The sequence below is a fragment of the Mesitornis unicolor genome, unplaced genomic scaffold (genome assembly GCF_000695765.1).
Source record: "Mesitornis unicolor isolate BGI_N332 unplaced genomic scaffold, ASM69576v1 scaffold322, whole genome shotgun sequence".
NCBI lineage: Eukaryota > Metazoa > Chordata > Aves > Mesitornithiformes > Mesitornithidae > Mesitornis > Mesitornis unicolor.
The window spans coordinates 151,606-176,942 of NW_010168245.1; the positions used below are offsets into that span (position 1 = coordinate 151,606).

Below are 25,337 nucleotides of genomic sequence, written 5' to 3' on the forward strand. Positions count from 1 at the left end.
CTTGGCCATACCAATCCTGTCTAATTTATCATTCCATTTCAGAAAAGCCAACCCTTTTAGAAGTAATTAGCTCTCAGCAACATGAAAAAAACGCGTGAGGAATAGATGAGAATCCTAGTTGCACTAACTGGGAGCATCCACCACTTCTTTTACTGCTTGATCCCTCCAGCAGAACCTATTCTGTTCCTGAAGAACCAGTGGCACAAAATGGATGTAGGGCACTTGTGAGAAGGGCCTTGTGGAGCCACAAGCTGTCGTGTGGGATTTAACCCTGCACAAAACCCTTGTGAGATGCTCTGGCACCTGCATTAGGATCAAGGATGTGAGAAGAATTGAAGCAGACACGAAAAAGCAGCAAGAGGCACACTTATAAAAAAAACAAACACAGGGAGCAAAAATATGACACTTTAAGAAGCAGCTAGTCCGTATGGTGAGGGGATAAGTCGTCCAGCACAAGGTACCCCATGGGGGGAGATCTTAGCAGATGGGGCAAGTCATCTCATGGGGTACACTGTCCTCACTGCCTTACTGGTGAGGATGGTCAGCCTAGCAAGCCGTCTCAGCAATATGGAAAATGCTGTTATGTGTCCACATTCAATGTAAGATAAATAATTTATGTGTATAGATGCTACAACTGCAGAAAAAGATGCTTCAGCCTGGAAGCAGCAGCTCCTGTGACGTGGCAGGACACCCTGCTTCCCTTCGCAGAGCAGCCTCGGGAGCACAGCACTGCTGCTGCCAGGTCTGTGCGAGCTTTACTCCAACCAGCTCCAACCATGGCAGCTGGGAAGCTGGGACACAGACTGGGAACTGCACCCAGTGTAATTACCCTGAATCCTGACCCCCACATGCTGACCACGGGCTGGGCGAGCCGTGCCGATGCTCACCAGCTCCACTCAGGCCTGCTGCAGTCACCCAGCACGCAGCAGCATTGCCTGGGGCTGCGGGTGCACCCTGAAGGACAGGACGCTGCTCCCTGGGGAGATACACCCCAACAGCGGTTACCCACAATGGTCCTGGTGGTGCTTTGTGCTTTCCTCCTCTCCTGCCACTGGAGGCTGCCACCCTGGCTGAAGGCTGCTGCCGGAGGCTGGCACCTCGCAGGTTTTTCCAGTGCTGCTGAAGCTATGTGAGAGCAGGCTCTGCAGAACCGTCTGGCAGTGGATGTGGCTGGGGACCTGCCCCTGGAGCTGCCAGGAACAGGCCCTCCTCTGCCTCCCTGCCCCGGAAGCCCTCACTCAGAGCATCCGTGAACAGAGGAGCTGAGCCAAGCAGATACAAAGCTGAGGTGTGCGGTCTTTTACCCTTCACTACATAAACCCTGCAGGAGACCCACCAAGACAAATATCCGTACCTGCTGGGCACGGACCGCACACAGCCCTGCCTGGGCAGGGGAGGATGGGCAGCGGGTATCCCCCTGTGAGAACAGGGATGGCGTTGTGGGGTCCTGGGGTTCAAAGTCTCTGAAAATGGTACAGTTGTAAATTCCTCTCAGCCTAAAAGCCATCGCTCTCCACATCTCATATTGATGTTCAGAGCTGGCTCCAGGAGCACAGCAATAATACATACACGCTGTGTCACAAGTGTTGAATTTTCACTGTGTTACCACGCTGCGGACAATAAACATTTTCTTTTCATCTTGCTGGGGAGCCAAATGAATCCTAATGGCTTTCCTGACCACAGCACACAGACAGCACCAGCTACAGACCTCGATTTCTGATGCATCAGCTGTAAAAGGCAGCAGCCTCTAGATAAGAGAGCACTCAGGCTTCGGGGGCTCCCACCAGACCCAGTGCACAGCAGCGAGAACAATTAGTTTTTTCCAGAATGTGTATCACATGTAATAGAAAATATTAGCTCACGTTACAAATATTTATAAAAAGTCAGGCATAATTAAGCAATTTGCAATTGAAAATTAACAATCTAAAAATTCAGCCGTGTAGACAGACCGCGTTAAATATAACTGCAGCTAACGCGAGCTGATTTAAATAGAGATAATACAGCAACAACAGAAAAAGGCAGTCAATCACATTGCCTGTCATTAACACCCTTCTCCACGTGGATTATTATTTCATGAAGCTTTCAAGCTGTTCTGTTGTCCCGGTGGGTGCAGGTGACCCGTTTTCGGCCGGAGCGGAGGGACAGCGTCCGTCTGTCCAGCACCCTGCACACCTCAGCCCCAACTGCGATCACCACGAGATGGCGAGTGCAGCCAGCTCGCTGGGAGCGACTGAAATCACCACCTGCAACCCCAGCAGCTCCCTCCCAGGCTCTTCATAGGCATTTTTAAAAAATTTTACAGGCAAATTTCAATTCTGTGTATGACACCGACCCCAAAGTCTTTCGTATAGGGGACATCAAGGCAGATGAGTCCAGTGCTGTCCCGAGGGTCTTGCACTGTGTTCACAAGAGCAGGCTTCACCCACTGCCTCTTAATTATCTTTCCCCAGAGCTCAGTATAGATGGAGCCCCCAGGCAAAGCTTTCCCACCCCCATTGGGTGGAGAGCTGTTTTTCACACTGCTTTACTCTAATTCTTTGCATTTAAAGCCAAACAAAACACGAGTTGCCCAATACCTTCATCCCATCCCAGGACGACCTCAGCTTTGGCTCATGTCAGGATGCAACACAGCTGGAGAAGAGGGAGAAGCACCCAGCACCCCCAAAGCCCAGGGGGCAGCCCAGGACAGGGCTAGGATGTGTGGGGAGATGGCACAGTTCTCCACAGCAAAATTTTATGAACAAAAGCTGATAGATTTGAGGATGGATCATGGGCTGGGTGGTGGGTCAGGCCTCACTGTAGCTGCACGGTAACTCTTCCAGACAGCTCCACTGCAAGGAGCACTCTCATCTCCTGCTTTTTGAGGAAATGCAGTTTATTAGGAATTACATTCAGAAAGGCATGACCTCTTCCCTTTGAAATTGTTACCAGGGCAGAAGGCTTTTGCTTACAGAGTTAGAAAAATATATTGAAGTCTCTGAGAGTATGGCATTATAGTCTCTGCTATTTGTTGAGGTCTCTCAGTGCTTTCTGAATGGCAGTGCATTGCAAAAATAAGGTGATAACCTGCTCTCTGATCCCATTTCACAGAATCAGAGAATGGTTTGGGTTGGAAGGGACCTGAAGCTTCCACTGAGGGCAACACACTGCATACGCAGAAAGGACACGCACAGGAGTGCAGAACATGCAGCTGGAATCCAGCTGTGATCCAGCTGTGACCCGAGCGCAAGTGTGACTGCAGGTCCGCAGCGTCGGTACTTGCTCATCTCAGATGGGAGTCACGGCTCTTTTTAGAAATTAAGAAAAATCCACCAATGAAGAGATTAAAGAGAACAGTAAAGCTTGAGGCATTCTCGTGGGATTCAGCTTATTTTGCATTCTGCTCTGTAACCAGGTCAGAACTGCGCTGCTAGAGTTCCCCTGTTACTTCAAACGAAGGTAGCAGCAGACGCTACTGGCTATAAAACCACGGGAACGTACACGTATGGAACCTGCAGCTGAAACTCTTCCCCTCGATTTAAATTATTATTAATTAAGTCATTTGTTAAAGAAGATCTATGGAAAACAAGGGGAAGAAACTGGTGCTCAGGCCACTGAAATAAATAATGTGTGCGTGCCAGGGTCAGATCCTGGCTGCAAACCCATGCAGAAGAGCAGCTCCCTCTGTGGCAAACGCTCCTTCCATGTGGAGTTACAGGAGAAAACAACAGGAAAAAGCAGCTTCTGAAGGGACTGACAGCCCAGATGCTGGGAGCTGTTAGGGAAGGTGGAGGAGAGCGAGAGAGCTCTTGGTGGGAGCTGGTACAGCTGGGAAATGCTCTGATATCTGCCTGCGCTGCCTCGCTGATGCAAAGGAATCAACCAAGGATCATGCTGTGACTTCCCATGAAAGCTGAGGGAATACTGAATCATTTGGCTTACAGGCTGAGCAAAATCCACAACAGATCCCACCCCCTCAAAAAGCAATCATTTGCAGACAGTTTTCCTTACTACATTTTCTGCAATCTAAAAAACCTAAGCTGTTCTGTTTCTAAAATGCTGAGATCCATCTCAAATCCATTCTTTCACTCTATTTTGGGGGGGAGTTAGAGTGGAGGGTAAAATATTGCTGAAATAACTCAACCACTTCCTTGAAAATCTGAAAAATGCTTCATTCATCCCAAATCTGCCTGCATGACAAACCATGTGCAGGCTCACTCCGCGGGCTGCGTTTGCCGAAAACAGAGAGGTGTGCGATTGTCTCTTCCGTATTCCACTGGGATAAAACCAGCAATCCTCTCCTGCCTTCTCCAGAGACATTTTCACACCTGGCCGAACACCTCCCAGCTGTGCCAGATGTGTGCTTTCTATCACAAGTAAAATGAACGGAGCAGGCGAGGAAGCAGCCGGCTCTGCAAGCAGGAGACAAGCTGAAGAGGGGATGAGTACCAAAGCGTGGGGAGGGGAAAACAGGCAAAGGAGAAAACCCTTCTCTTTAAATTTATCTGTTTTTCCTCTGCAGCTAAGCCTGTTTGGCCGGCAGGCGAGGACAGCAGCCAGTGTGGAGGCAGAGGCAGCAGAGGCGATGCCCACACACAGCCCTGCTTGCAGAGTGCCTGGCTGCATCAGCACACCCCAGCATGAGCAGCAGGACAAGCAGAAACCTGGCACGGCCCTGCCACCGCTCCTCATCACCCATACTCCTCCAAAATGAGGGGACACCTCATGCAATAGCTGGTTTGAAAGGCTGGTAATCACCTCCTGTCCCCATCCCGATCATCACACAGAGTTATTATTCAGGTTTATGCTGCTGGCAGCTTTCTTGACTGCACAACGATGCATACTAAAAATATTTGCCATTTGGACTAGATCTCATGTTTAAAAAATGTATAACAAATAATTACTTGCACAGCACAAACCTTATAGCTTCTGCTTCTGAGCAGATGGGAATCTGTAACAAACTTCATCTGGCAAAGCAATGTCCCCTCATCTGCCACTACCTCATCTGCACCACGTTGCCATGCATCTCTGAGCTCTCCTGCATCCTTGTCCTGCTTCCTAACCTGGGTATTTCCATAGCAAAGGCTTTCGGCTGCGGGTGGCCAGGGAACAGCTCGGATCTGTCCGGCTGCAGGGCATTTTTCAGAGCCCACCATTGTGCTGCAGACTGAAATGAAATAACCAGCCTAGACGAAGTTCAGTCAAATAACGGAAATATTTTGATTCTGTACTCAGCAATAACGCTGATACTACCATGCAAGTGTCAAAAACCTGCCCAGCCACATGAGGCTGATGGGCTCTGAGCCCAAAATAAACTATTAGCCCTTCCTATGCATCTCCTGTATACCCCTAGGAAATCTCAGCCTGTGGTTGCTAGGTTTTGCTCCATTCAAACTTGATCTTATCCAACAGGAAAATATCTACCTTTGCCCAGTTCTTCTAGCCCTGACTATCAGAAACGGAGCCAACAGCGTCTGCCTTGATCCCGCAGTTTTACTGCACTGGTGGTTAAAGATCACAATGCATTTGCAAACAGATCAAACTGCTTGGGACTGTTTTCCCAGGTAAGCCAAGCTGTTGGTCCTTCCTTATCCTTCCGCGTGACTCCCAAGACCTTTCCAGCACATTCTTAAAGCACAGATGTCAGATCTGGATCTAGCAGAGGTCTTTCTGCCGCCCTACAGAAGGATAACAGCATCTCAGAGGCTGCTCTGGAAGTCAAATCCTCTCCAGTCCACTCAGCATCCCACAAGGGTGGTTAGCACCTACCTTACACTCACCAGACCCCAAAACATCCTCCTCATCCCCCTCCCTTCAGCACTCTCCCCTTCACCCTGTCTTTGGAGATACATGCTCTCCCACTGCACTGTTCAGCCCTTTGGTCTTCATTTCATCCTTGGCCCTGCCTTCCCCATGGCTCCATGCTCACAGAGTTCAGAGCCTGGTTGTCCTTTCACGTTTTTCTGCAAGAGCCAAACCACCACACGAGCCAAAGGCTTGGCACCATGGATAGAGACCTCAGCACGTCCACGGACACTGCGGCTGTATCCTTTACTCCTTGGTTACACCAACATCCCTCAGCTGATGCCCCTGAGGCATCCATCACATACGAGCACTTTGGAAACCCTCCGCAACTCAGTCACCACCTTCCCTGGCATCTTGTTACCTCACTGCTAGTCTGACACTTGCTTTAATGTGTATTCATGACAGCTCGTATTTTCTCCTTGCTTGCTTTCCCTTGTAAGCTCTCTCTGGAGTCTGATACCTCTTCAGAAATAGGAAGAAAAGAAAGAAAAGAGGAAAAAATGAAAACAAGACTGTGCCCATACATCCTTCCCAGGAGAGGGAGCTGGGGGCTTCACACTGAGACATCCCAAGGCAGTAGGAAAAGCTCTCCTTGCAGATCACTACCGCCAGACCAGACCAGAAGGACAGTTCTTGCTCCATCAGGAATCGTTACAGTCTGAAGGCAGCTCCACAGCAGACAGATCATATCATTTTTGAAAGGCAATGTTCCCGTTTCATACTGAACGCTGTTTTGCTTGGTGAACCGTTCTGAGCCCAGCCCTTGCTGTTATTTGCCGTTAGCTGCTGTCCCAGTACTGCTCCTCCCTTCTGCAGGGATCACGTTGGTGTGGGCCAATTCACGCCCCACAGAATTTGTCCCTGTTGATTTCCCGTTACATCTGATTTAAAGCTATCAATGGGCATTTACTCCTCATCCAGCAGGACTCTATTTGACCCACTTTTCCTCTGCTCACCACCAGCTCTCCCCAGCAGTCTCACACACCCCTCCTCAGCAGCCTCTGCACAGGAGTTTTGTTATTAATGATTCTTATGAACTCTCTGTCTCTGAACAGGAGTGATTTTCTTTTGATCGATGTCTGGCAACCAGTAATTTCACGCAACGATGGACAGAGATTCCCTCCTGCCATGGCACGGCACGAAGCCTTGGGGAGACAGATGTGCTCGCTCTCCTGCTCCTGCATCCTGCTCTGCCTTTCCCTAGATCATCTCCTGCATCTCTTGGTACCCTGACTGCAGACGATGCATCCATACAATGGATGAAGCTGCAACTGGCATTACGATAGGAGAGTTTAATGATCCCAATTATCTCCTTGAATGTATATTTGGCTATTTTCATCCACAGAAATAAAACTTCTACTGGCTGCCAGACATCCTCCGCTGTTCTGCAATTGCCATACGTAAAGGTGGAATGGACTGACCAAGGAATGACCCTGAGTAATCACCTACGTTAAGCAGTAATATCTTCTTCATTAAGAAGATCAGGAGTTACACGACTGGCAAAAGCGATGCCCGGGAAAGGAGCAGTCACCTCCTGGTGGAGAGCAGCAGCACTTCAATGAGCCAAACCACCGGGCAGGCCGTCATCTCCTCTTGCTTTGCCAAGGACCACACATTTTTATTATTCTTTCTACTTCCATTTCCCCAAAAGCAGATACAACCCATGCTGCTCTCATCCGACCCGACAGTCACTCTCCTCCACAGAGGTATTTTAGAATTGACAGTGGCACCCACAGCTTCTGCAGCAGATTTACACTCAATCGCAACTTAACCATTTGAGCACAACTCTTCCCACTGTTAGGAAGAAAAAGGCCAAGTAAGGAGAAAATCCACAAGCAGAAAGGTGAATGAAGAGCCAAGTTAGAAGGTGACTGAAAATGGCTGCTGATATTTCACATTTTTGATAACTTGGATATGCACAGGGAGGGAAGGCAGGAAATGAGACTTCAAGCCACAAAGAGATGGCGAGTACAGCAATGAGGAACTGTTGCTGATATTACCTCTCGCACCAGAAAAAGAGCACTGCCATTTGAATGTGATTTGAAAACATAAAGTGCTGCATTTGGCAAATGATATTCTCAACAAACGTAACAGGCGCCACCTGATTCAATAAAATTATGGTGTCAATATTTTCTTCATGAAACCGTATCTCTGCGGCTAATTTATCAGTGCTGGTCTCAGCTCTGCATGCGGGTGTGCAAGACTCTTGGTAATGGCAGCCGAACACATGCCTGCAGCTCATTTCATCAGTGTTGCACAACATGAGCTTGCCAGCAAACTGGCAGAAATATCAGCAGGATAAATGACTGGTGTCGAGAACAAATAAGAGACCATTTAATTACTCTAATATTAGGATTTTATAATTTAAACCATTCAAAAGACTTTCTCGCTGTCGTCTCTGGACTTAGTTAGGTCAAAAATAAATTTGTTATGTTTAGTAAAACCCTCCACAAAAGCCAACACCTGATGGTTCTCAACCTGGGAACAAGAAATCTCTTCGCTGATGCTCCTTCTGTGAAGGAACAGCTAAGGAGTGAAGCCTTATGCTCGATGTCTCCCTCCAGCATCCCACTGCAACCCATTTTCCCTGCCAAGACCTTCTGGCTTTGTTGGTGACTGGGTATTTTGCTTTCTGCGTCCTATGTTTTACCTTTTTAAGTTGATACCTGGAGCAAAATACACTCAGTACAGACCTAGCCCAGTTTCCCTTCCTGTGGACTAATGTTGATTGGAGGACTGCAAGGTCAAGGTTGTGGTTGGGAGCCCGGTGACAGGGGGGCACTGCAGGTTTCAGACTCCAAGTTCCAGCCCGTGCTGTGCTCTCCTGGGCCACGGGCACTCGGGGCTCACATACAGCTGTGCTGGGAATCTCTGTTATTTCCCTGCCATAGCTATTGATGTCTAACATCAACAGTCTCCAGCTTTACAGTGTCTATAGCAAAACACATGTGCCCCTGAAGTCTGATTGGACCTGGCTGCACAACCCCCAGGGAGACTTATACCTCTCTCCCTCACCTTTTTGGTCTTCCCATATTACATGAGCTTCCACTCAATATTGCCCTTAATCTCAAAATACTCTTTGGAAGACACGTCTGTCACACCATCCTACTCTTTGTCAAATGAGGAGATGCAATAATTTCCCCTCTTCCATTGCAATGACGTTTTTACAAAGACTTCACACACAAAGAACATTGTGCCATGACCTCCCCACCTTCTCACTGTCTCCTGTTTCAGAGACAAAAGAACCGGACCAATGGCTACAACACAGGAAAAACACACAGATAGATCACTCCTGCTAGGAAACATCACTGCCGCCTTGCATTATACAACAAAGTCTGTGCAACGGGGGCCAGCGTGGTTTTTATATGACTTTAAGCTATTACAGCTGCCTTTTAAATACAGGAGAGGCTGTATTTGAAGCTGCCTTGCAACCAATTCCCTAGTGGACTTGCACTCTAATTTCTCACCAAACGTGAGTAGAATCAGATGTTCCAGCAAAAAACACAGTATACTGAGTATGAAAACTCAACACTGAAATAGAGGTAAGGGACAGCTTACATAAGTTGCATTCCCTGTAGTTTGGGATATTGAGACTGAGCCTTTGAAATGCATGAGATCTGGTTTGTTGATCATTTCCCAATTTATAGTCAGCTCACTGGGAACAAATACGCACCTACTTTGATATATTTTCGAAAAAAATTCTTGGCACCTCATTTCTCTTAAGAAATATACCTGTTCTCTTTTCATTTTGGTACTTTTTTGCATGCAAACTGGAAGATTAACCCAGCTGTACTTTATATTCATGCAGTACTTTCTATGGCCTGATCCATCTGACTCCCAAAGTTTCTTCTGAATTAAAATGACACTGTCTATCACATCCCAAGCTGTGGCATGAAGCGTTTCTCAAAGTAACACGGAAACAGTGGTAGTCTGAAGGATGAAATGCAGGGAGCAGAGGAAAGGACTTGTGAATAACACATCTTTTTAAAAAATAATTCACTTTTCTGGAATACTGAACATAATATGGATTGCAAAGGGGTAGAAGCAGCCTTGGAGAAACCACATCTTTCAGAAATAAGACTGGAGAAAACTCAGTGAAATATTAATACAGAACTTTCAAAATATTCGCTTAGTGGATGATGTATGCCACAAGAGCGATCTCTCTATTTAAGATGATGAACAGAACGCTGGAAGAGCAGTGTGTAATGTCAGGCTAGGGCAGCTCAGTGAAAACCAGTCCTGGTTCTCCAACAAGACATCGCTGGTTGAAATGAAGATCCAGGAGCTCTGGCACAAGCCTCCAGCACGACCACGCATAACCCCTGCTATGTGCAACCACTACGGTAACTTTCCATTTCCCTCATGAAACAGGCATTGACGTTCCTCAGGAAAGCACCAGGATTTCAGTGATGAAATACAGGAGTGAGGGCTGAAGTGCTGCAAAGCACTGAGGTTTTCATGTGGAATTCAAATTAGATTTAAAGACCTACGTGCAAAATTAAATCCTAGCAGCTGCATTGTATTTCCAGCTAAAAGGAAGAGAAAGAGAGGCATTAACATAGTGCAGGGTCATGCACCAGTTATGTCTTATTAAGTATTCCAGCCTCCCTTAAGATAAGCATCACATATGGGTTCTTTTGCAGCTTGCAGTTCCTTGCTTAGAGAGAGGTCTGGATAACACCCCTTCTGTCTCCCAGGGCCTCTCGGGCTGATTGACAGGAACACGTACTGCAGGAACAAATGCTGCTCAAAGGAAAAACAAGATTATTTTCTCCAAAGTGGGCCAGTGAGGTCATTTCTTTGTCATCTCTTCCGCCCGCCATCTCTGGTTGAGGGGAAGACGAAGAGCAGGAGCGACGTTTTCCTTTCCTAATAAAGCACAGGCCTTGCTGAGGAACTGGTTTGTGTGTACAGTGACTTGCACTGAATTCAACGTTAGGGCAGTGAGAGATTGCTTGAAATAAATGTGGTATTTTGGGAGCCCAACTCAGAATCTGCCCTACAACCCATCTCAGTTACATTTTAGGTTGCTTTTTGAGAGATCAGCAATAAACACCTGATTTTACGTACCACCTGAGGCCACTGCCCCCTCCATGATGGACACTGTTTGCCTTGGTCTCTCCATGGGCAGACCCATTGGATGTTTTGAGGCTGGGCCACCCTGCGCAGTGGCAACGTGCCCCACGAGAACATTGGGTTTTTCAATGCAAAGTGGTTCCCCTGAATTCAGCGACTTCTCTACTTGCTCCCCCACTTCTATCACTGGTCTCCTCCCTGCCAATACAAAGGTAACACCTCTGGTGTTTGTATTTTGTGCCGTCCCAAATCTCCTTTCCACTGAAATGGTTTCAAGCCGTAATTCCCAAATGTTGTCACATTTAATGATGGTCAAGAACTTTTCCTATTTCTGTGGCTCCTGCACAACCTTCCCCACTGCTTCAGCACAGCACAGCCATGCCAGGAACGGTCCCTCTTCCTGACCCTCCCCTCTGCTCTATTCCTATAATAAATTTCCGAGGTGGAAGCAGCCAGGCCCCGCAGAGGCAGCAGACACCAGAACAGCTCTCCCAGTCACCAACGTCAGCGCCAAACCGTTTCCCTTCCCACAGACCTCTGCCAGTCTGCAAACAGCAGCATCAGCACATCATCAGCTACTGCAGTGCCTCTTACTTCTCCTCAATTGCTCCTACCTATCTACAGCCAGGAATTCACCACTCAACTTCTTCTTTCCAAAATGCAAGGTGGTGGTAGGGAAATGTAATATTATTAAAAAACATCCATTTGAAACAAGGTTTGTGGTCTGATGGGAAAAAAATCTGGCTAAGAAGCGGGAAAGTCATGCCAACATCTAGATTTTCAGTGAAAGATGAGAACTAGCAGTCCCCATAGAGAGAGGTTAAGGTAGATTGAAAATGTCAAGTTACTGGTATTTTATAAGGTAACCATGGTTATTTTTTATGCATTCCTTTGCAGCATGAGTGCAGATGATGAAAAGTATTCATGGGCCAACTGAAACAAAAATAAAACTAAAGAGATAGCTTGATGGTAATTGAAACCTTAGACTGCAGAAATTAATCAGTCCACACAGACAACGAAGAGCATTCACCTGATACTGCACCACAAAAACCCCTCGCTAAATAGACAAATAAAAAACATTTCACAAAGGATGAACATCTTGAAAACCACCCTGACTTTAGCCCTAATGTACCTGCAGGGATCAAAATTGCTGGAGCAGGATAGATCTGGTCTGATGTGTGAAGTTGCCCGTGTGGCCTCTGGATAAAGCACAACTGTTTCTAATTTAATTTGCACAAGCTGCTGTAGATGCAGATTTTGGCTGGTCCTGGCGTGCTGCAGCTACTCGGTGCTGCCCTGAGAGGGGTCACTAACGGGTTGCATGCTGCATCTTGAGATAATTTGGCACGCTTTTCCATTAGACTAACGAGCTGTCTTGGTCTCTCTTACCTCCCTGGAAAGTGGTGCCACCCCTTACAGCAAGTGCAGGCGGCGGCTCAGCGATTGGAAAGGGGGGACGGGAGATGGCGAGGGTGCTGAATTGTGACAATTGAGCTTTGTTAAGCAAACTGAAACAAGGCTTTGGCTCAGAGGAGGCCCTGTGGACTTCTGCAGCAAATCAGGAATTCAGTCTGTCTCCAGAACCCCACAGTGGAGGGCTGCAGTCAAAACATTCTGCATGTGTGGCAGCAGAGAGGATTAAGAAGAGGCTGTTCCTCCACTCCAGAACCTGTCTGGATGCTGAAAACTTGCTCCATCCCTTAAATAATACACCAGAACAAGCCACCACTTGTTTTGGTGGAAGAAGTGACATTTGGCTAAGCTGTGGAGAGGCATCCATACCCCTAAGCCCGGAGGGAAGGCTGGCAGGAGGTAGCGTGGGAAGGCTCCAGTGCAGAAGACTTCTCCAGTCCAATAAACAGCTCTGGTTAGTGTTAGAAGGGAACGACTGACTTTTCCTCTGCAAGTCTTCACAATTGTTACATGACATTATCATTTCTCTGCTAAACATCTGCTCTTCGGATGCACACTCTGGCCTGGTTTCTGTAAAGGGACTGCAAATTCAGAAGATGTCCATAGTAGGGCCAGAACTCAAAGTTCCCAGTGCACGAAAACATACATCCCCAACTGGCATCTAACAGGGTTAAAACACCCTCTGATTAAATGAAAGCATCTTTAATTAGTTTAATTGACCATGCCTCAGCCAAGACCATCTGCTCAGCAGCATTTGCCTGCTCTTTGCAGGAGCGATTGATCAGCCATAGCTAGAGAATACAGCATTAGCCTACATCAGATTTATTTTGTTTAATAGAAGAGCTAATTTGCTTTAAATTTAATTACAGGGGCCAAGATTGCTCTCTAAGTCCATAACAACACAGAACATAAGCTGATCCTACAGCTAATGGACGCACATGTAGGTCCATACATGTCTGTGCATGGTACCAACAGCTCGGAGGAGCGGGTTCCCCCCTGGCAGAGAGCGATCGCTGCGTCTTCCTTCTCAAAAGGCAGCAGCCCCGTGGCACATAAGTCATCCTCCTCCACACCATGTCCCCCCCAGCTGGCTGAGCTCCTCCCCACAGCTCTCCATTGGATGTTGGAGGAGAGCGGGTGTTGGATGCTGGAGCAGATTGACATCCCATCTCAAGCACCTCTCCTGCTTCTCATTATGAAGACAATGATGCATCCCATGTAGGGGCACTGCTTCTGCACTGCATGGGACCAACAGGGATAATCAAGGGACTGTTCTGTACCTCCTGGGTGACCCCCATCACCAAATCTGTCCCTAATGGGGTGGCTGGCAGCTGAGAGTCTAGCAGAGGCAGACATCACCCTTGCCCCATCCCTGACTCTGCACTGTCCCTCTTGCTTTCTCCACCCTCATTCTCCAAAACAGCACACTCCGACATGACAGAGATGGCAAATCGCCCTCCTTCCCAAAAGACCACGTGTATGAAGTTGCATTATTATGAAGGGGAAAATTTCATTCACTTCCCAATGCTTTTTTCTTTTTCAATTACCCACTGGGTGCTAAATCACTGCTGTCTTTGGGAGATGCTCGAGCCTTGACAAGCACGCTGCGGCTGCACTGGCTGCTACAGGAGTAATTACAACCCTGCAGAAGGCTCCAGGCTGCCATTTCTGTTTCCATGGAAATAAATACTGAATTACTGAAAACAGCGTATGATGCTTTATGGATTTTGAGGCTTTTGATCATCTCAGAACCACCTTAACCCATTTTTATTGGCGGTGGCTTTGTTTGAAGGTGAGGGGATAACACTCACAGCGTGGAAATAGGCGGAGTGACCAGAATGTGTTTTGAAGGAGTAAAAGTCAAAGCCAAGGGGTCTGATGTCCTGAGGATTTGCAAGGGGGACAGTGGTGCTGGCCAAAGCCATTGGTTGTCCACAGCACCCAGGTACCAGCCCTGGGGAGCAGAGCCTGCGGAGGTTCTCTGATCCTCACCACCACCACCCCGTGATGGTGTTTGAGGGGATCTGGGACCAGAGCAAACCTCCTGCCCTTTGGAGGGGTCAGCATAGTCAGCTTTAGTGCTTAAATAACCGGAACTGCAGATGGCCATTTCATTGGTGAAGTTATGAAGGAATTGTTTGATGTTCTTAAAAAATGATGAATAGGGAGCAGAAGGGAGTGATCTGATACAAACCCCTGTATCTCTGAATTGAAGGGACACAGAGAGGTAACTCCACGCTGTGCGCAACAACCCAGGGCTCAATTCACATTGCAAGCCATGGCTGGGAATTCTTCATCACAACGAACTCAATGAAATACTTGGTTTGGGGAGGATGCACACAAACCAAACATTGATTCTGAGGTCACCTTACCCTTCATCTCACCGTCTGAGCTGTTACAGCACCTCACGGGAGCTTCGTCCCTTAACTGTTCCTGCCCTGACTTGGGCTGCATCTTCCAAGTGCCCCCATAGCATCTCTGCAACAGGCTCAATGCACCCAGCAAGTCAAGAATGAAGTTTGGGAAAATCACCTGAACTGCAGAGATGGGAGAGGGGCAAGGCGAGACACCAGCGAATCCTCTCTAATACTGACTTGAGCTAAAATCAAACATTTGATTCAGGACAGAAATCCTAAATATCTTTTCTGCTAATACTTCTGAAACCAATTTTTTTTGGCAAGGGAACTTTCTGCTTTGTGAGAAATGTCAGCCTTTGGACACAGTGTCCTAATTCAGCTGCAAAAATAAATGTCAAAACAGTGAATTCAAGTTTTAAGCCAGCTCTGGACGGCAAAATTTGGGTTGAAATGTTTCCTCACTAAAATCACAGACCTCCAAAACTTACGAAACAATTCAAATTGCACTCATTAGACAGAGGTTTTCATCCCTTAACGTAAAATAGCCACCAGACAGCGATGGGACTTGGTCTGTGTTGGAGCGCACCCACACATGCACCCTTCTCTGATGTTTTACCGTCTACCTGGATGGACAGGAATAGGTGCAGAAAAACCACAACCATGCATTACTATGTATTACTAAGCAGGTTTATATTATATTTAGCTATCTCTTTTCAGATCTGATATCTAAGGACACTAGATGACATGGGAAGCCTAGCACAGGTATGCTGGACATTTAACAGGAATGCCACCGTATATGGGACACTTCAGCCCCAGGAAAGGAGACATCAGCTACTGCTGCTGGATTAACTGAACAGTGCTGTACCAGCTCCTTCTTCTCTCTCTGTAGCTAAAAATGACTTTCAAACACAGCTTGAGATAGGAGAGTAAATCACTGCCCTGCAGCTGGGAAGAACACCACAGCCTGATTTCCAGAGATGCTGCTGCAGTTCAGCTGTTGCGAAGGTCAGTGGGAAATTAAGGGCTCGTGCCCAAGGAAACACCGACTGCAGCAAAGACCCAAGTTTGGAACTGCCCAGCACTTATAGAAAATAGCTCCTGTATGACTCTTCTGCAGTTGTGGGTTAATTACAAAGCAACAGAGCTAAACCCAAGCTTTACCGATGAAACCCCAGATTCAAACACCGTTCTCCCTCCGTGGCACCAGAGGAGCTTGCTGCTGGAGCCAGAGATACTCAGTCCCCACATTGACTCCAGTGGAGCAGAAACACCATGCCACATAGTGTGTTATGCAAAAACTTAAGCCTCTGTGTATTATTTAAAATGTTCTAGTCAGACATTGTGCTTAACGCCACCGTTATCTCCACAGCCATTCTGCTACAACACCGCTTCCCATCTCTGTTCCCTAAAAGCCTTTCCAACCTCATCAATCCCTTCTGCTATCTCAGATCCTGCTATATCACTTCTATCACATTAATAATACATTTATCTCGTACTACCTGGGGATATTGTATTAAAAGAAAAACCCCTTTAGAAATCATCCTCCTTTTGCACAAACAAAGTATTATTTCAGAAGTGAATGAAAACACAGTCCCCATGATGCAATCATTACACAATTACTGACTACGATGTATGAGGAGGCCACACAGAGAAAAGCACCTTCTTCCAGACAGCAGAAGTTCAAGCAAGTGTTTGGGGTTCTCAGCACCATTCCTAGGACCATAACTCTAGAGAAAGCTTTTTACCCCTCGCCTCTCTGCACAGCTAAGCACAGGTGATTGACTGAAAAACTGCATTAACAGCACCATGCTGCTGCTCCAAAAAGCGTGATGGCACCCAGACAGCCTGCCAGGGGAAACATGCCATTTCCCAGTTCCTCCTGTGCACAGCAGACAAGTGTAGGTCAAAAATAAGTGTAGTTTATACCAAGCCAAACCACTGCTGGGAAGTTCTCTATTGCCCCCACGTTAATTTGTGAGGTTTGCTCGGTCTCAGCACACAGCCTGGGGCTGGCACCATCGTGGGCTGCAGAGCCAGGGTCTGGGTGGGCTGCAGCAGGAGCTGCCTGTGCACTGCCTGAGGGAGGAAAGCAAATGTATTAATTACCCACACATGCACAACTTGAGCCCATGTGGTGTTTCTGGGAATATCACAATTTCAGCACATCCAGGAAAATGTCAGACAGTGTTTTCCTTTTACTTAAAGCTTATTAGCAAACAGAATATATAAAATATTTTGTTCTTACAAAACAGGCGACAGAAACTTCAATCAAATTATTAAGAAAAAGATTTAAGTTGTACTTCCAATTAACTCTGATGAGACAAGAGTCAGCCCAACTGAGTCAGTTTGTCTTCACAGGGAGGTAAATGAGTGCTGCTTAGGCTGACTCTGACCGGAATGCAATACGGACTGAAAGACAACAGCACAAAGGAAATAATGACCATTTTCAGGGGTTATGGGGCCAGTGCCCCAAAGCCCAGGGTGTCCTCTGTGCTGCAAGGCTGAGGTGTTTGCAGACCCACTCAGGAAGGGAGCTCGCTGCCCATCTCAGGCCAGGCTGGCGGAGCAGAGGTGTTTACAGAAGACGAGCTGTCAAACAGACAGATGCGGCAAATGAAAATTTATGAAAATGCAAAGTGGTTGTGGTGGGGGAAGAGAGACCTGTCCCAGCCCTGCCACCGCCGTGGCACACACGTACACACAGAGCAGGGACCCGATCTGATCCTTCCCTCTGGCTGCCCCAGGTGCCCCCAGCACCCATCTGGGCTGCTGCAGCGATCCTTCTCTCTGCGGATGTCTCTGGTTTAACACCACAGTGTTGGCAGGTGCCTCTGGCTCTGTAATTGGTGTCAGACTTCCCACGCCGGGGATGCCGCCGGAGCAGAGCGGCTCAGCGTGGTCCAAGGGGTTATGGCATGGGAGAGTTTCCAAGCCGCCAAGGGCAGTGCTCATGGCTTGACTTGCATCTCCAGCCGGCAGCAACTGGGCACCCAGCTGCTGCTGGGGCTTTGAAATCTGCCCTGTGTGAACACCAAGAGTTTTTGGAGTTACCGTACGAAATAATTTGCTCCTAAAGCTTAGGAGGGAAAAATCTCCTGTTTCAGGGCTGATGCCAGCACTTCATCATGAGATCAGGAGGAAGCTTTCTTGGGGGGAAAGGGGCAGGTTACTGAATCACTGCTCGCTGCATATCATTTTCTGCTCTCCCCTGTAGCTCTGCTGCAGAAAACATGCTAGCCAGTGGTGTGCGGGGAACCACCCATGCAAGCTAAGCCAACAAAAACATTTTTAAGTTGATAGACTCCCACCTCCACTCCCTACAGAGCAAGTTCCCACCTCACAACACTGGCACCACGGCACCACAACCACTGGCACTGTACTCCAGGAAAACACCAAGCGGCTGAGTGACTGCTGGCCTGGCAGCTTTCTGAGCCGTGCCTTGTGTAAAGGGCTTTCCCTTCTGCATAGCTAATCCTCACTATCCAGGTATTAAAAGCAGAGTAACTCCTGTGCTAATACTCGCTTTCAACAGAAATTATGTCTTTATTTAAAAGCTTAAATCACACGTTTGCTGCCTCTGAGTATCAGAAAAGACTCAGAATTAAATCCTTCACTTACAGAGCAAAGCTAGGACCTGCTGCAGGAAACAAGTCGCTCGATGCAACAGGGCTGTTTGCAGGGAGCAGCCACTGGGTTCATATGGTGTCAGCCAGAAAGGCTCTCACAAGCAGAAATCGTCCACAAAAAGCAGGGCAGCCATGAGTAAATACTGTTTTCTGCATCCCTGGGAACCACATGGCAAGAGGGTAGGATCACACACACGCTTGCACAAAACCCCTCCAGTTCCTCAGCTGAGCACAGGTCAAGGGAGGATGAGAGACACGGGGTTTGAGTGGGTCTAAGTTAAAAAAAAACAACCACAGAGCTGACTCAGCTTTCAGCACATCACTGAAAATGTTACAGTTTACGTTTTAAAGAAGTCCTTCATCAGGGGATGGAGACACAAAATCTGGCTTGTAAACATAATTTATTAGGACTGATGCAGTCCCTGTTGTTGCCTTTTTGCCATGAAGATGCCTTACTCGGGGACATTTATTACCTTCTCCCCAAAATAATTAAGCTCATTACAGGAGAAAAAAAAAAACAACAGATGAAACATAATTTTCCATGTCTTTAAAAGAATTGGAAACATCTAGACAGACAGAATTGATCTTGAATGTATTAATTTCAACAAGAAGCTGAACCCCTGATTTATGGTGAAAAGACTGAGGTCTGCTCCTCCTCCAAAAACTTTCCACAGCATTACCTTACCCTCCCCGTGACGCTGCCATCCTTTATCCCGCCTGCAATATTTATATCTGATAGCAAGGGACCATAATCTGGGTCACCAACAGCCTGGACAGCCACTGACAGACCTCAGCAAGTGCTGCAAATCCCAGCTCCTGCCTCTGGAAAACTGGATCTTACTGGGGGGGAAAAAGAGGAATGGGACAAGTTTCCATCTGTCTGTGAACTCGCAGTGCAAGTGGAGCTGCCCCAAAGTCATAGGAGTTTGGGATGCTCTCTCCTTCCACCACGGGCAAGCAGAGGTCACAGAGGCTCCCTCTTCTAAAGGAGAACCCATACAACTTCACTAAGTGAGTATGCATAAGACATCCACCCCGGGGGCATCTGAGCTTCAAGTCCTAATAAGGTTATTGCGGGCTGCAAGAAAGTACTTCTGTCATTTAAATTGGTGATGTGACAGCGGAAAGTCAAGCAAGACACAGCAAAACAGCCCACTTAGGCACCATCGAAGACCTTCTTGTCCAGAGCTGGAGGAATAAAGTTTTCCCACCTCAGCAATCCTATGGGATTTCACCAGAAAATAAGCACGAGCAAGAGAAGGAGGCTCACTTGGACAGCCAGAACAAAACTGGCAGTGCAGAAATCCCACCATGAACCAAAACCCTCTTCCTTGGTGGAAGTTCTCTCCCAGACAGTCTGGTCAGACCTGAAGTTTCCAGTTCACAATCACAGGATTTCTCGTTGGCAAGCCCTTCCCCAAGAAACCATTCCATTCCCTCCCAGCCTGTAAGGACCTTACCTGACACGCGTTGTACAGAAGCTGATGCTCAAATTTCTTGATCCCCAAAATGTTCTGGAACATCTCGTAGAGCTGCTCCTTGCTGAGGATGAGCTCCGATGCAGCACTCGCCGTCATCCTGGCCTGTTGCTTGCGGGGATCCTCTTCCCCACGGTAGATAGCATCAAACTTTGCCATCCAAGAGCTCAGGACCGTCTCCTTGCTGAGACCATCGATTTCGGGCAGGCTGCGCACTCTCTTCTCAATGTGCTTCTTGAAGACCTCCCGGGAGTCATTCGCTGAGCACCCTCCGCTCTGCACCATCCTAGCAACGCGGTCGCTTTTCAGAAATACCTGCAAAAAAGAGGTAGCTTCAAATGGTGTCAGTTTAAAAAAAACAACAACAACAAACCCTTAAAGTACCACAAAACGTGGTGTCACTGCTGGGAAGCCCGCTAACCGGCTGTCAGTTCACTTTCCAACTCCTCACTCAGCAACCACATGCTGCCAGATGGACAGAGGTTTCAGCCCTACTTTGGGAAGTGTAATGAAATCAGGTGAAGCTTCTGCTTTGTGTCTGTTAAAATGGAAAGATCTTGATGCAATTAGGACTTCATGTGATGTTGTGGTTGCACCTCACCAGATACATAAATACCCTTTGGGAAAGCAAGATCAGACTTTGTTCTATCAAATGTTTTAATAAGGAAGTTATTGCACAACCATATTCACCTAGCCAAGTTGTGCCTTGTTTGAGGGAGCCCAGTAATCCTGCTCGAGTCAACAGCACTGCATTGCATTGATCCTGCTGGCCTTGCCCCTGGGAAACCTCTGACCAGTGCAAGGACCGGGCTTACATTAAACTACTACACCAGAGGAGACCTTTGCAGACTGCCTTGCTGTCACAAGATGGCAGGAATGGCATTGTAATAGTTAATTTAATGTTACCTTCAGTTTAATAACATGTGTGTCCCCACTTCTCTCATACTCTGGGGTCTTTCCATCCTGGGCCACCAGCACTACAAGAGCACTGTTAAAAAACCCCAGGAAAATGGCCTGATCTTTGCAAACTGACGGCTAAACACCAAGGCCACTCAGATAATGAAAAGTGATAGGGGACAAAGCCAAATCCCATCCCACTCCAGCTCTGCTAAAGTAGCACAGGAGGGTCCAGCGTGGCTTGAGGCTGCCTGGGAAGGCTTTGCAGAGGTGCAGGACACGGGCAGCTGGAGGAAAGGAGGTGTTTGATGAAGATGCTCTTCCCACTGCAAGAGCAGTAGAAGGGTCAAAACATAACAGACTCCTGCAGGCCAGGAGATGCCATGGGAGCAATGCAGAGCTGAAGGGCGAGAGGGGTACAGGGGGTTACTGTGTTGGTTCTCCTCTCCCAAGCCTTGAACACAGGAAAGCAGTTGATGCCCAGCAAGAGCTGCTGTTTTATTAATGATGCTGAGAACGGATGAATGCAGCAGCCTGGGAAGAAGCTGTGCCAGCACAGGGGTGTATCCATCAGCTCTCAATAGTTAAAGAGCTCTAGGATGACCTAAGGACATGGTAGATCTTTTCTACACCACTCAGCAACATGGCACTCCATGTTCCCAGAGGCTTGATGGCACAGGCATCTGTCAGCAGTGGTAGTGGGTTTTGCTCCAGGATTAGCCCAGAAATGTTGCTGAGGAAGAGCTGGGCTGTTTCCTTTCAACATCACCACGCTGGGGAGCACTCCCTGCAGATGAGATGGGCAGGATGCCACCAGCAGCCACTTCAGGCCACACTGAAACCATACCAACATGCACTTCATTTCCCTGCAGAGCTTAAATACGAGTGATAACACCCCAAGTGTGTGCGGCTGCTTTTAAGTAATGGGTGAGAGTGATCCAACGCAGCTGAGGAAGTCCCCAGCACATGAACTGCTGGAAATGGTGGGAGGCCATGGTGAACACCTCTGCTGCAGCATCCTTGGCTCCCAAATCCCCTCTTTAATCATCCGCTCCAGCTGCTTTGGGCCTGACCCTGTGTGACAACAGTAAAGGTTTCCCACACCCGAAAGCACCAGTGGCTGTTGTTATCCGTGGCACTCACCCCTATCGGAGGGGTGACGGCACTGAGAGCAAAGCACCCTGAGTCCTCGTCTCCCCTCAGCCCCAATTTCTCCTCCCAGGGGGCAGAGCAGCAGCCAGCAGAGAAAAGGAGGGCTGTGGCAGGCAGAGAGGCGGCAGGCGGGGGAACGCCAGTCAGACACAAAGCAGCAGAAAAAGACCGTGAAATAGGAAGATAAAAAAAGATACAAGAGGTGTTTTGTCCTGCAGAGCGAGCTGCTTTCTTTAGAAAATAGCAGGTGAAGTGCCTGGCTGTAAGACTGCCTACGGAGGATTGCCAGGAGGCAAGAATTGCTGGAGTGAAATCCTAGTGTGGGTGCAGAAAAGAACTGGCCTCTGCGAGCTGGGTCAGGCATCTCCTGCCATGTCCACAGAGGAGCCCTTCAGGTCATGGTCCTGGCTCCATCTGCCCACAGCAGAGTGGAAATGCATCTAAGGAAGCTCTTCTGTAACACCCACTGAAGGGGCTGCTCCATGAAGTGCTGGGTGACAGACGAAGCTTTACTCACGAGCAGTAGAAGGACGTGAGATGGGCTCTCCTGGAGTGTGCTGGGTCCATTCGCGCACACGGATCTGCAGCATTCCCGCAGGCACAGTGGTGCATTGCAGACCAGCAGTGGAGCCTGCCCAGCTCAATCCTTTAATTCAATAGCAGCCTGTGAACCAGTCTAAGACCAGCAATCACACACTTACCCCTTGATAGCAGTCATAACAGCAGAATGTGGCCATGGAAACACGCTCCTGGCAAGGGCAAGTGCATCACTGACCTACCACATCACCTCTACGTCTAAAGAAAGAGGTAAAAAAAAGTACAACAACAAAAAATCATCCCCTAGGTAATGATCTCATTCTGCACTGATAGTAAGTGAACCCCTTAGAAACACCAGTTGTGTCTTGCGCAGAAATGGTCATTTTCAGCTGAGCAAAATACCAAGTTCTAGTATTCTGCAAGCCATCATGCAGCTTTATAAAGCACTGAGAGGGGGCAAAGGCTTCCTACAGCGTGGCTTTGCCTTGTGCCACTGTGGATGGTGCTGAGGGAGACACACGCAGCCATGCTATGGCTGCACAGGAGCTGAAAGTACACGGCTGTAAATTAAAGGAGACCAACAGTTAAAAAGAAGGAAAAGAAAGTGGTGCTAATGGACACAGAGTGATACATTACTCTTTTTGGGGCCTGTCTTAAGTAGGACAGAGCAGGTGGAGTGTCCAGTTGAACTGCAGACCGAGGGTTTGCAGACATCTCATGCTGATCAACTGCTCTTTTTAAGTTTGATTACTTGGGGTAATTATACAGCACAGGACATCTGGAGCTGGTCAGGACACACTTTCAGCCAGACCCACCAATGAAACAGGGATGCATTTTGCCCGATTTTAAGCAGCTCCCTTTCCCTGCCCAATAGTCTTATCTGAAGAGATAAAGCTGCTCTTATAGCCTAAAATGCAGCTCACGCCATCTTGAAAACTTTCTCTGAGAGCATCTGTTCGGTGAAGCTGTGATAAACTGACGATCCCTTGGCAATTTCTTTTCTGATAAGAGATGTAAATTACTCTCAGCTTCCTTCCTGTACAGAGAATGATGGAACAGTAACTATTAGGCCAGTTTAATAGAGTTAATCCAGGGATAATTTGTACTTTCCTCATACAGAAGCAGCTGCTGCCATTTTTTATAGAGTTAAAATTCTCTTCAGTTTTAGTATCTGATTTTGGTCCCCTCTTAGATTCCACTTCCAGGGAAATATTTTATGTAGGCAATTCAAAATCTTCACCTTTCATGACAGAATAGCTCTAGGGAGGAAGAAAAATGGTTTGCAGAAAGCCTAGCAATAAAAAAATAAGCGACACTCCTCATACAAATCACAAGCACTGATTTCCTTCAGAAACAGAAGCTCTTTCCTTCTGAGAAAAGATATGAAAGGCAGCATTAAGGGCTGCATACAAAGAGGTGCAAAAAGACAGACGTACATAATTATTCTTTTGCACAATTACGAATGATGCTTCATGCTCTTTGGTATCATCTCGTTTTGTAGATGTACCTCCCCCTTCCTCCCCCATTGCTTTAGAGCACTTGTCATACCAAAGAGAAAATCCTAAAGTCAATTAGACACAATGCAAAAGCTTCAGCAAGAACGGGATGTGCTGCCCAGTTTTCCCTTACTATTTTTCATAGGGAGCCCATGACATTTACTTTATATTGTTCCAAATTTCCTGGTTTAGAGTATGCTGTTTAAAAGTATCAGGAAGATATTTTTCAGCCTAAAGGAAGGACGATCCTCTCCATAATCAAGCCGTAGGATACACCATGGTGTATGCGTTGCCACAGTTGCATGTTCAAACCCTCAAAAACCCTGTGATGTATCAGACATCAGATGGGAGAAGCCTTGCACTCCCCTTTGTTTTGTGCTTTGCTGACAAAGGACACAGAATCAGGATTTGACCCTGTCCGCAAATAGGGGTGAGAATAGAGATTCGTATGAACATTACATCGTCTCTCCTCACCTCGTAGTAGCTCTGGACAGCGTTTATAAATGCTTCATCTGCCACAATCTGGGTTTCTCCGTTGAGAAAGGCCTGGAAACGATCCTTGATTGTTTGGAGCTGCTGCTTACTTATCTGCAAAACATGCCAAAAGGAGAAAGTTAGCCAAGAAAGGTTTATGTATGAGAAAAATCCCCCATTAATTCTTCCGCAATATCATATCACACACACACATATGCACTCTTCACCCTAGCAAGTTCATTTAATTATCATGAGCACCTAAAACCACTCTGAACATCATTTCTCAGCAACTCTGCTGCCGCAAAAACACACACAAGATTTTTACCACTTCAGCTATACCCAAGTAAAAAGCAAACTGCTGTCTGCATGGTTGGAAGAGACTTTCAGTGCAATCTCTTCCCCATTTGGCCTCTCCTCCCCTTCAGAAGATGAGGTTTCATCACCAAACGCCAAGCCTTGTGACGCTGTTGAAGACAGCGCTCATCAGCACTCTGAGGCCTTGGCCTTTCCTTGTTTGGTTTTTTTTTCCTTCCTCGTTTCTTTTAGCTTATCACATATAAAATACCAGTCAGGACCAGTGGTGAAAGAATTTAATGCCATTTAATGCCAAAGAAATCACACGAGGGCAAACGCGTTCTCCTTATTTAAGCAAGGACTTTCTCTGCTGTCTCTTTGCTGCTCAAAACAGATTCTGTCCAGCATACAGCTGGTATAACTTACAAGACAGTTCTGTTTTCAGCACAATGACATCAATAGAAAGTTTACAAGAATTTATTCCAGCCTTGTAAGATAACATGCCATTATTTTGCCAAGTTATCTGTCAGTTTAAAAACAGATACAGCTAAAAAAACCCCCACCTCTTCAGCGTGCAGTACAGTCAAAGCCACAGCAGGCACATAAGTCATGTACCAGCAGTGCCAGTACAACATCTTAAGATCCAGATAACACTCATGCTGAAGTGCTGCAGGGATTTAACTGTAGCTGCGCTTGGTTTACCACATGGCTGCTCCTTGTTTGATGATATGAATTAATTCAGACAAAGGAGAA

General features: G+C 47.3%; 1 protein-coding gene across 1 annotated transcript in view; it reads right to left on the reverse strand.

Annotated features, from left to right (window-relative positions):
- Positions 1 to 24,965, reverse strand: part of CADPS (Ca++-dependent secretion activator) — a gene marked incomplete at its 5' end in the record, with an annotated part of 168,303 nt that extends 143,338 nt beyond the window's left edge. Inside the window, 3 exons of the mRNA XM_010178929.1 lie at positions 19,717 to 20,049; positions 24,291 to 24,399; positions 24,947 to 24,965. Coding sequence (XP_010177231.1) covers positions 19,717 to 20,049; positions 24,291 to 24,399; positions 24,947 to 24,965 — 461 coding nt within the window. The remainder of the gene's footprint in view (positions 1 to 19,716; positions 20,050 to 24,290; positions 24,400 to 24,946) is intronic.
- Positions 24,966 to 25,337: the final 372 nt, after the last annotated feature.